Here is an 11388-nt window from a genome sequence, read left to right on the forward strand (position 1 = left end):
GGTTACGAGGGCCGGGGGAGCCCCGAGCGCCGCCAGGCTGGGAGCTGCTTACAGGGAACCGGCGAGCAGTGAGGCACGAAGGCGGGTATCGAAAGGCAAACACACATCCCAAGTGTGCTATCACTGACAATACCGTAACGCGAAGGCAATATCTTGTTACCGACCCGTTTCGGCAGCAGTAGCATCCCACCGCGAGGATCCCATCTGTCGGCTCGGCCGCTGCCTGCCCCTCTCCCTCCCACAGCCGCTCCCCGCAGCAGTGTCTCTGCTGAGGCGTGGGACAGGGAAGGCCGTGCTGCAGGGAGCCGGGCACCAGCAGGAGGTGACAGCACTGCTGCCTCTGTCCCCTGGGTACCGAGGGGAAAAAGGAAATAAAAATGAAATCTTCTGCTTTGTCACGTTGGGAAATGAGGGTGGAAAAAAAGGTATAAAATTTGCGTACTTTTGTTTAAAACTCATTTAACAGTGTTTATGGCTTCTTTTTGGCTCTAATCATCACTTGCAGCAAAATGTTTCACAAGGGAACTGAACATTACCTTCTCAAACTGAGACAAGCACAACCATTGTCCACTGAGACAAGCATGACCTACTCCCGTTTTGTAGCCTTCCCTTCCAAACTGAGACTGTCCGTACTGCTGTGTGCTCTCCCTGAACTCTTGAACACTAAACAAGCGTCAGATTAATTTGTTATTTCTCCAGCGTTTTCCGCCTTCACCTGTGACCCGTGCTTCCTGCAGCACCTGCAGTATCGTTTTCCCACTGCACTGCATTTGGCACTTGCCTTGAGCTGGAACTTTCAGTTCTGATCCTCACTTCCCCCAGATTGCTGCTGCTCTGGTGACTCAAGTGAAACAATGCTATGAGTCGGAACAAAAACCACCCGAGTTTCTCATGTCATTATCAGAAGTAAATGCAACTTTCACTCATTGCTAATCTAGCTGAGTTACTCTGGGAGGCTCCACTTGCCCACCCACGTGTTGTAGCCAGCAGGGGTCTCCTCTGGTCTTCTTTATTCTTTATTTGGAGTCCTACAGGAGGACTCCAAAACAGAAGAAAAACACTTCCTTGCATACAGTGAGCATTTCTCCAGTTTATCTATAACATGCTTGCTGTTTTTAATGGACTTTTTCAATAAGAGCTCTTTAATGACCCCAAATTCTCAATACAGCATTTACGCACCTGCTTTAGACTAGGCTGGAAAAAAAAAAGTATTTCCTAGTTTGTCAACAGGAAAATCTCTTACTGATCAACCACGATGTCTTTGGGGAGTATTTCAGGAACACAAGTATATAGTCACAAGCACTGTGAAATTATTTGACAGAATGAGAGTCAAAACATAAATGTGCATTTATTTTTTATGACAAACAAAGATCAGTTCAGACACTTAAGTAAGAAAAAACAAGTCTACAAGAAGGGGAGACATTTCATACTTACATAATACACTGATATTCTCAGTCAGTTTCACAGCTGTATTTTTAGAATATGTAACTAAGAAGCAGCTTATGCCACAGAAACGGCCTGCTAGAATCTCATCAGTCTGCTTCGCTGAACATTGAACAGCACCCGCACCTGCTGCTTGGTGGGCAGCTTGTGTAGCTGCTAAAACCGATGCTGCTTTGAATCACGTGCACGTACTTGCACAAACGCACATTAAAATCGAGGTATGGGGGAACAGAATATAGGCAAAGGTTTTTTTAACTACTCATCCAGGCTGCAATAAAAGCACAGACCTGTTTGAGAGGAACTAGCAATAGGCCTGTGTGAGCTGCTGCAGCCTACCAGCCGCTCCATGGGAGGCACGAGCAACCCAAATGGCCCGTGCACCCCAGGGTGGCCTCTTGCTGTGACACAAACTGCCCTGCCATGGGGAAACGCAGGGCTCAAAGCATCTACCTGCTGTGACCGCTACCTGATACACCTATGGGAAGCTGTGGGTGCAGGTATGGTGGTGCAGAAGTAAAAGGGGTCCCAAAACTAAGATCCAGTCTGTGGCTGAGAAGGTTGGATCACCTAGAGATAAACTAGGCAAGAATTCAATACCGAAGGACAAATAAGGCATTCAAGGCATTTCCTGTGTAAAAAATTGTCAGCATCAGTTGACACAACAGGGTTTTATGGAAACCTTTACAAAGGTAAGAGGCAGAGAGTAAAACCCAGGAGTTTACACGTCATCTTTCCGCCAACACTGAAGTTTCGGTCAGGCCCTCAGAAGGTGATGGTGGAAGCTCTCACATACACACACCCCACGCTCCGTGATTCAAAGGCAAACTTAACGTAAGTGCAAGAGAGAGAAATTCCACCAAAACCAAAGAGTTCGAGCAAAACTGGTGTTGGTGTGCCACTTTTTAGAGTCCGAATTAAACTAATCCTTGATGCAACTTCCTTTCTAATTCAGAGAAAGGTGAACTGCAGGCGTATTCTCCGAACAGGCGGCCTGATCTCATGCCTCTACGGAATGTTCTGAAATAGTCCAAAGCAAACATCTCTGAGCTTTGTGCACGCAAGGCCTGGAGTCCTGAGTCTGCAATATGCTCAACTAAGAGCAGAACTGAACCCTCATGAACCCGGCATACTTTTACATCCTGTTTAGTCTTTTGAATCTGACTTACCATCACAGCAAGTTTTCTACAATTTGTCTGAGTTTCAGAACTTAAAATACGGACGTTTGCTCTTGGCATGTTTCACGGTGACGACTCCTGCTTTAACTCAGTGGTTTGCTGTTTAAATGGTCTAGAATGAATAATGTCCACTTTATTCTAGAATTTCATTCCTTAACGTTTCGCTCCTCTCCAGAGACAGCCGCTGAAGATCCTTCTTAATGTCTGGGTGATCTTCCAGATCCTCATACAGCGACCGAACGATGTCCAGCTTCCTGTAGTCCACCGGCTTGACCAGACTGCGAACCACCTGGAGACATCTCTCTTTCAGGGTGTACACTGAGGTAAGAGCAGACAGAACAGAAACAAACAGAGCCCTGTCACTAGGCCTCTCGTTAGCTGCCCCAAGCAGCCGCTACAGACAGACGTTGTTCTTACAAGCGTGCGAATGCAGAAAGCAGAATGGGGTCATTTTATGCAGCAGTACAGGAGGGGAAGGGTTTGCTGTTTGCCACCGCGAGGCATTTTGTGCGAGATGTTTAAAAGCACGGTCTGCCAGCAGCTCTGTTCGGAGCACAGCCCTGTCGCAGCGCTCCCTGGGAACCCTCCCGCTCCGTCCCCTGCCCGCTGCCTTGGGGCCCGGCCCCCCCCAGCCTTACCTGGCAGGGTGATGTCGGCCTTGCTGACGTCGGGCGCGGCCACGAAGAGCTCCTGCTGGTTGACGAGCAGCCCGTCGTTGGTCCCCGCGTCCCGGAACAGCCACAGGTGCCCTAAGGGACGGGACGGGACGGGACAGCGCTCAGAGGCGCTCAGCGGCGCTCAGCGGCCCGGCCCGGCCCCCCCCGGCCCCCCGGCCCCTGACGCACCGCGGTAGCTGTGCATCACCCGCCCGGTGCGCGGCCTCAGCACGGGGTAGGAGCGCGGCCTGCCCTCGAAGTCCACCCAGACGGGCAGCACGCAGCGGGGGCTGCGGTTGTTGAAGACCACCTCGGACAGCTCGCGCGTGTTGGCGGAGCGCAGCGCCCCGGCCGCCCCCCCCGGCCCCGCCACCCCCCCCGCCCCCGGCACCGCCACCGGCACCGCGCCCGGCATCGCCCGGCCCCAACACGCGCATGCGCGGCGCCACCGGCGGGCGGGAGGCGCAGGCGCGGGGCGGCGGCGGGGCCGCGGGGCGGGCGGGGCGCGGCCCGGCTGGAACAAACAGAGCCCGCGGGGCCGCCGCTGCGTGCAGGGTGCCCAGCGCCCGGGGTAGGCTGGCAGCGCTGCACTGCCCGCAGCGCAGGGACGGAACAGGCCCTGCCTCCACAGAGGCAGCGGGCAGTGCGTGAAGGCTGCATCGCCCCTCACAGGGCACAACGCAGACTTGCTCCCTGTGCCAAACTCCTCAAACTTCAATACCTGTCCGTCTGCCTCTGTGCACATATCGTTAGCGATGAATGCACCTTAAAGAAAACGACAAACTGGTAACCAGTGGTGTCAGCCTCTGATGAGCAAAGACAAAAGCCTGAGAAATCACAGGACAAGCAGAGAAGAAACGGTATCTGCAACTTCAGTTTATTGAACGGATAATGTATTTTTGTAAATGCGGTGGCATGTCTACAGCAGTTTAAGTCCCCTAATAAATTTATACATACTGCCACCTCGATGTGTCTACAGTAGACATTGAAAACACGAACTTTTAAATGTAATTCCTAAAAGTATCTCTGTTCTCAAACAGTAACTACAGGCAGTTTGCTGAGGCTGCATGTGGTACCTCCCTCACCCACAGCAGTGGTACATGAAAACAGGAATCAGACACCGATAACTAGCACTAGGTTGAAGTAACTGGTATGAACGCAAACAGCAGCAGCAGCATACTGTTTAGTAATTAGTATTTTCTTACCAGAATATAAAAAAAATGATCTTAGTTTACATTTGGGCAATAGTATAAATTAAAAAACGTTGAATTGGAAACATCCTACAATAAAGCGATGCTACCTCTAAGCCCTTCAAGGTAACAGGCTCAGTAGTGCTGTTGGTCATTTTAAGACACATGTATGATTTCTACAGTTTGAGGAAGAAAAATGAGCTGTTACCTCCAAGGATATCTCAACATATTTTCTACTGTAAGCAAAGAAAATAAACATTTAATGTAAAAAACACAACAGACATAGTAGAGAAGACTCAGGCAAAGGAAAGCCCTATTAATATACCACTACTGAATCTCATTTTTGGGCGGCAGGGTGGAAAGAGATGATTTAAAAGTGGTTTCAGAACACACAGTACAACTGGCAGTTCTCAAGTTGATCCCTGGTTCAATGTTCATGTTACACAATTTCTGCGTATGTTGTTTTCGTCTTAGGATTTGACAGACAGCCATAGTCTCAGGTGTCTCCTTTACTGAACTGCTATTCAGGATGTTCTGCAGGTGTCTGCTGCCTTCTTCCACATGGGTTACCAGAATGATCTTTTTTCTTCTACCCTTTCCCAGGTGCGCTTCAGAAGATACACTGCAGCGTGAAGCCCCCCTACGTTCACCCACACAGTTTGATTTTTGCGCCAGATGTGTCCCATTCTTGACAAGGCCTACAATCAAAAAAAAACGAAAAGAGAACAGTGATGGCTTCTTCAAGACAAGAGAGTAAGGATAAATTTGTTTTAGACATTGTTTTTGATTGTCTTCAGATGTGATTTGGGATAAAGTCAAATTCTTCAGGTCTAAAACTGTGTTGAAATGCTACTAGTTATCTCTCTAAAAGCGGATTACCTTCCATAGTGAAGTAAGCTTACTTTTTTTTTTTCCTCAATAGGCGATCTTGTGCAAGTAGGTTTGATTTACTGGTAAGGTTTGTCACAGAGAACATACCTTGGCAAAGCATTTCTTGTCCTGCGTAAGCAGAGCAGCTCTCCCTGTCCCTGGCGTGCAGATGCGGCCCATCTCCATGAGGCAGGCTGGATAGAGATCCCAGTTCTTCTTCTTTGACCCTATCCTGTAATATAGAGCAGGGTCTCCCTTGTGATTGTTGAAAAATCGTTAACCGCAGCTGGTCTTTCAGACACGCATTAGTTCATTTCTGACCACATTTACATTGATTCTAACCTGCCCTTTTAATTTAGAGTAAATCAATACTTCTTAATTAGGTCCAGTTAAGTAACTAGAGAGAACCCTAACCCTGGACACACAAACACATGCCAGCGTGACAGTTACACACAGCGAGTTCAGCCACGACACCTCACCTCTTTCCAAAAGGCATGTCTGTCACGATAACATCCACAGAACCAGTCCGCAAAGGGAGATTGCAAATATCCCACTGAATGATGTCTAAGGGTATGCCCAAGGAAGTACTGCTGCAAGTGCAAAGACATTCATCTCAGACATGGTTTACTGAGAACATTTTTAAATTGACGTCTATAATACTAGCTAAAGAATAAATGCAAAAATATGGTCAAGGAAATCAATGCAAAATAGATTTACTCACGAACAATACAGGAAAAGAAAATCACTTGTGCTCTTCTCACCTTTCCTTATTTTCGTTTTTCTTTAGTAAAGAGCAGATGTTGTTTGCTGCTCTCTTTACAGCTTGTGGGTTGTTATCACCAGCAATGTGGTAGCAACTAGGCCACTCCATAGCTCCCTGGAGGAAAATATCGATAAAGAGCAACATCAGAGAGCATCAGCACAGTTCCCTTTTAAAATACATACATGTATAAAACTAAACTATTGCAGAATATGACCAAGCAATTTGAAGATATCAATGATTTTAAGATACTGTAACAGATATTTGTTCTAGGTATCACACACCTTAAAAGCTCAAAACACTTTTGGATTTAGTTTCTTCCTGCTATAGCTTTGGGAAGGAAAATGAAAACATTTACAAAAAGCGTATTTGTATCTGAAATGTTGCTGAGATGCTTTTGTAGTTGGCTATTCAGTTATTACCTATAAAACTTACACAAATTATTCAGTTGCAGATAGTGTCTCGAGTTTTACTATGTTAAAAAATAAAGGAAGAATCACCTCGATTGGTATTGCACCCGTACCGCACATGGGATCAACGATGATATCCGTTGGCTGTGGATCACAGAGTCTGAAGAGCAGGAAAAAAAAGGTACTTTGTCTTAAAGTCTTAAAAATAGGATTATTTTAGACCGAAGAAAACCTAAACTCTTTTAATCACTCCAGTTCTGCCCTTCTAACAAAACATTTTCTGATTATTATTTCCGTTTGATAATTAGCATTTTATATGCGCCAATACAGTGAAATACTTTTGAGAATGCTGTGATCAGTATTTACTAAAACTGGCTAATGGATCACAGCAAACATTTACTTTTCTAAGCTGAAAAACAACCAGTGTTTCTGGACTTCTGATTTATTTATTTATTTTAAAATAAGAATTAACAGAAATTACATTTGAGGAAGCAGTGGGGAGGAACAAGGTATCTAACTTCTGATACAGAATGACTTAATTAACTGAGACTAATGTAAGACTACGTAATTACACTGACCTAAGCATGCCATAAGCCAGAGTTGAACGAAGAGTTGTGGGTCCAAAATGTGTAATATTTCTTCTGTGAAGACTCTCTTCAGTTAATGCAATGCCCACAACTACTTCATTATTGTGAATATTCAGGAGAACCTAAAGAAAAACTTGAACTAAATGTCAGGAGTAACAGAAGTTTCTCATAGCACACCTGGTGACGGTTTAAAGTGGCACCCATGATTCATGTAAAGCTGGGCAGTACACACATAAGAGCACTCTCGAAAGAAAAACAATCCACTATTTGTAATGAGGACAAAGCACACCACTGAGCATAGCGTAGCTTTTCTCATTCACATAAGACTTCAAAAAGCACTGTAAACATTATGTTGATATTTTAAAAAAATGTTTTATAAGTATGGGGGGCAAGTAAGGTAAGTCCTGCAAGTCACAAGGCAGCATTTCGAAGGCAGCAATAATAAAAAAAAATAATCACACTCCTGGTCCAATCTACCATATGAATTTGGAAGGTGAAAACTATTACAGGAAAGGGGGCCAGCCCTTAGGAAGACTTGCACAACAAGCTTTTATTTTTTCTGCCTCTCAGAACACTGGTGGACCACATCTGCTGGACATCCTTTCCAAATCTCTGCTGTCCCTATAAAGGGAGAGAAACACGGGACAACTAATGTAGTAACCTCCTTCAACCACAAAACTACAGCTTGTAGGTGGAATACCTTCTGTTACCTTATACAGATATAAAACAGCAGATTAAGCAAACGTTTTATGTAGGTGAAAGTAAAGCAGAACGCTGCCTACACTGTATTTAACATGAACAGGCACTAACTCTGTAGCATTTGAACACCAACTCAACCGCTTTGGGTTTAGCCATGTTCATCAGCTAACTTGAGGATGAGTGAAGTGTTTGCAGAGCAAAGGGGAAGCTGAGGAGGAGAGGTGTCCACACAGGGACACAGAAGAGATCATTACTGTGGATAACCAAAGCAGTAGCAGGCGGTGGGCTGTGAGGACGTGCACAGTGTCAGTGAAATTCATGCTTCTGAAGAGGCCAATTCTCTAAAAATGAGAATTAAGAAGGAATCTGTAAAATAGAAGTGTAGCTATTTCCAAGGCACTGGACAATACCTCTACATCGAAGTTGGTCATGTCAGCTTTCCACTGGAAATGCTCCTGCACAGCTCCGCCGAAGTCTCTTGCAGCCTCGTTAGATGTAAAGCTGTGCTTGTCGCCCGCTCTGTTGCAGGTAACACGGAACTTCAACACCTTGGCATCTCCTTCGCCTTCCTTGCCATCACCAGCCTTGGTCTCACCCCCCGAAACGCCACACGGTTCGTCTTTAGCCTCTGACTGCTCGTTGTCATCATCCCCGTTCTGTGATTCTGCTCCTCCCGTCTCCTCTGGCCCCTGGTCACCAGCTGGTTCCGCGGCTTGGGCACAGTCCTCTTGCTCACTCGCATCTTTTTGATCCGTTCCTTCCTCTTCTCCATCATCCTTCACCTTTTCTTTGCTTGCAGAACTCTGCTGATTATGCTTTTTGCGTTTTGTCTTTTTCTTTTTTAAGCTGTTGTTCAGCTCCCAAACTTTCAAAGGATCAGTCCAGGGCAGTTTCTTAACCAAATCTTCCAAATCCTTTAAAGCTTCTTCCTTTAAAAGACAAAAGAAGTTGTACCACGAAGACATTCCCTCCCATAAAAAACATCCTTTTTCTAACTCACTCAAATTGGTCTCTTAAACACATAACCTGTTGCACGTTTAAGCAAAGCTTGCAGCTTTTTGTGCTATTTTTGCCACAACTGAACCGAGTTGTATTTAAATCAAAGGACCCATAGCATTTCGCCATTTATCTTGTAACACAAGCAGTTAACACTGAATTAGGAAATCCAGGTGGTCCTTTATCATCCTCTGAGCACGACAGCACCGCAGCTGCTCTCTTCCCAGGTGCTCCCTTGCAGCACACCCCTGAAGTGCCGCTAGGCGAGCTGCCTGTGCTCGGCCTTTAAAGCCAACAATGCAAAGCCCTCGTTCCCCAGACACAAAGCAGTCTGGAAGCAGACAAACGCACAACCCCGCGCCCCCTGACCGGCTGGGAGGCGAGGAGCCCACCTTGGCTTCCTTGAAGTGGTAGTCTCTGAACTCCTGCACCACGACGAACAGGTTGTCCACCGAGCGCAGGCGGTGCACCTGCAAGGGAGGAGAGGCCGGGCTGGGATGCGAGGCCGCCCCCCGCCGGGCGCCCCGGGCTCGCAGCAGGGCTCCGGGGCCGCCCCCACCGCCTGCCGGGCCCCCGGGGGCAGCGGGACCCTGCGGGGCGCACGCACCTGCGGCAGGCAGCGGGCCGGCACCGAGAAGTAGATCTTGCCGCGGTCCTTGCTGACCCGCGAGGCGGAGCCCAGCTTCTCCTGCACCTCCGCCGCCGCCGTGGCCTCGAACCCGGTGGGCACGGTGGCGCCGATGACGGCCAAGGCCTCCTCGGACGGGGCCGCCCCGCCCGGGCCCTCCTCGGCCGGACCCGGCCCCGGACCCGCACCCGCCTCCGCCATGCCCGCCGCCGGCACGCGCTGCCCCGCGGGGCCGCCCGGATCCGCTTCCGCTTCCGGGCCGCGGCCGAGGCGGCAGCGCCTCCTGCTGGGCGGCGGGCAGGGGCGGGGCGGGGCGGGAGGGGCGGGGCTACATCGCCAGAGGCCCCGCCCCCAACCCGAGGCCCCGCCCCCTCTGTCTCTGTCAGCCCCCAGCAGCTGCCCCCGAGCAGTTGCATTGAACTGCAGCAGCTTGTGTGGCTGTTGTTTGATATTGGCTGTTAGGTATTACTGACTGGTTATTTATTATCGACTGCTTTCCTCTAATACTTAAGCCTGTGAAGGTGACCGTTGCAATACCTGCCCTACCTTTAGGAGGCTCAAGGGATCAGTCTGCAGAATGCTTTGATGCGCTCTCCTAAAGACCCCACCAAGCAGAACGCGGGGTCCCGTCCCGGTGACAGACCGCAGCCCCCACTGACGGGCAGTCGCTCTGCCTATCTGCTCGATAAGGTGGCAGGTAGGCTTCTCCCTTCATCTCAAAAGAGGCCCTGATTTCCTTCCTGATGAGGGAAAGAGAAGCGTGTGGCTGCGCAGTGGCTGTGCGGTTAGCCTGCCACTGCCTTGCTGCGTGACTTCAGAAGAGTCTCTTCAGCAGAATTGGAAAATCAGTTTTTTAATAAAGCGTGGTTTAGGTCTGCATATGGCGGATTGCGGATTTCTTTTTTATTACTAGATTTCCACATGGGAAAACTCTGGGTTTCTAATTCTTTGGGTTTGATTTTCTTTTTTTGAAGGTGACCTGTTAGACAGCTGGATGGGTTCTTTGAGTTTGTACCTAAGTAAGGCAATGAGGGGGACAAACCTTTAAAAAATGTTGAAGCTTTCAAAAATCTTGTTTGACTGTAGATCGTGAAGCAAGCAAACAAATGTAAAACCAAACCAAAGAGCCTTAAACCACTCAGCCAACTACTTGTCAGCAGTTCTGCTGCTGCTTTCTGGCCATTTTTATACCCCCATGCCCCTATTTTGCATCAGAGTTTTTTTCAAACAGTTCCTGAAGTGCTTTGGTGAACAGTTTTGATTTCCAGAGTAAAACTCAGGCGAATGGCTGCTCCGTTGGCTCCAGGACAGTGTGTGTAGGAGGCACTGCGTTGAGACGAGATGCACTGTCGCGAGCCCAGCCCTAGCAAAGTGTTGGACGGAGGGGGCTGTGAGCCCCCGCGATGGCCCTCCTGGTGCCTGGACGTGTCGTCAGCCATGTTCTTCATCAGCAGGAGAGAAAGGCGTTGTGCCTAGCGGTGTGTGACCTCAGCAATCCCCAGCTGAAGCACAAAGCGGTGCTAGCCTGAAACCTGGAGCTCAGCAGGGCAAACTGGCAGCTCAGTGGTTACTGCACAGGGAGAGTTGGTCGCGAGGTGTTGCAGCACTGTGAGTGCGCCCTGTGCTCCGCTCAGCAGAGAGGTGTGAAGCGAAGCTAGTAGGTGATAAGCCAAGACAAGTAGTTAACGACTTATGGTGAGAAATTGGTGTCTCTGCAGGTATTTTGGTGTTTTGGTACCCAGAGGACCGTCCTGTCTTTCCTTCCCCCTGGTGGCCTTTGCTAAAAAAAAAACACGTAAGTGATGACTGGCAGCTTCCGCAGGGGAAGCATCCGTGGTTGCGGAGCTGTGTGCTCAGGAAGGTCAGATGGGTGATAAGCTGATAACAGGAGGAGAAGCTCACACAGCTGATGGCAGGAGATGTACCGACAATGTCAGGCTGGTGCAACTGTGCAGCTGCGTACGCCGCTGCCCC

General features: G+C 48.6%; 2 protein-coding genes across 2 annotated transcripts; both read right to left on the bottom strand.

Annotated features, from left to right (window-relative positions):
• Positions 1-1323: 1323 nt before the first annotated feature.
• VHL (von Hippel-Lindau tumor suppressor) lies at positions 1324-3689 on the bottom strand (the record flags this gene model as incomplete). The annotated part of the gene is made up of 3 exons (XM_082768452.1): positions 1324-2936; positions 3257-3367; positions 3464-3689. 3 exons carry the CDS (start codon positions 3687-3689, stop codon positions 2752-2754), a joined length of 522 nt encoding a protein of 173 aa, XP_082624578.1. The 3' UTR covers positions 1324-2751.
• Positions 3690-4140: 451 nt separating this feature from the next.
• Positions 4141-9648, bottom strand: THUMPD3 (THUMP domain 3 tRNA guanosine methyltransferase). The gene is made up of 9 exons (XM_082768546.1): positions 9394-9648; positions 9179-9256; positions 8201-8719; positions 7083-7213; positions 6595-6664; positions 6096-6211; positions 5814-5924; positions 5443-5566; positions 4141-5162 (listed from the first exon to the last, which is right to left on the bottom strand). The coding sequence occupies exons 1-9, from the start codon at positions 9613-9615 to the stop codon at positions 5031-5033; spliced, it is 1503 nt and encodes a 500-aa protein (XP_082624672.1). The 5' UTR covers positions 9616-9648; the 3' UTR covers positions 4141-5030.
• Positions 9649-11388: the final 1740 nt, after the last annotated feature.

The sequence above is a fragment of the Aythya marila genome (assembly GCF_965140915.1).
Source record: "Aythya marila genome assembly, chromosome: 10".
Taxonomy (NCBI): domain Eukaryota; kingdom Metazoa; phylum Chordata; class Aves; order Anseriformes; family Anatidae; genus Aythya; species Aythya marila.

Excerpts from the sequence above, each read along its gene's own strand:
- THUMPD3 (XM_082768546.1), bottom strand. The coding sequence starts at position 9,615 with ATGGCGGAGGCGGGTGCGGGTCCGGGGCCGGGTCCGGCCGAGGAGGGC. Across the intron at positions 5,925-6,095 it reads AAAAACGAAAATAAGGAAAG|CAGTACTTCCTTGGGCATAC; the intron begins GTGAGAAGAGCA and ends TTGCACTTGCAG. Across the intron at positions 5,567-5,813 it reads GACATGCCTTTTGGAAAGAG|GATAGGGTCAAAGAAGAAGA; the intron begins GTGAGGTGTCGT and ends TCTATATTACAG.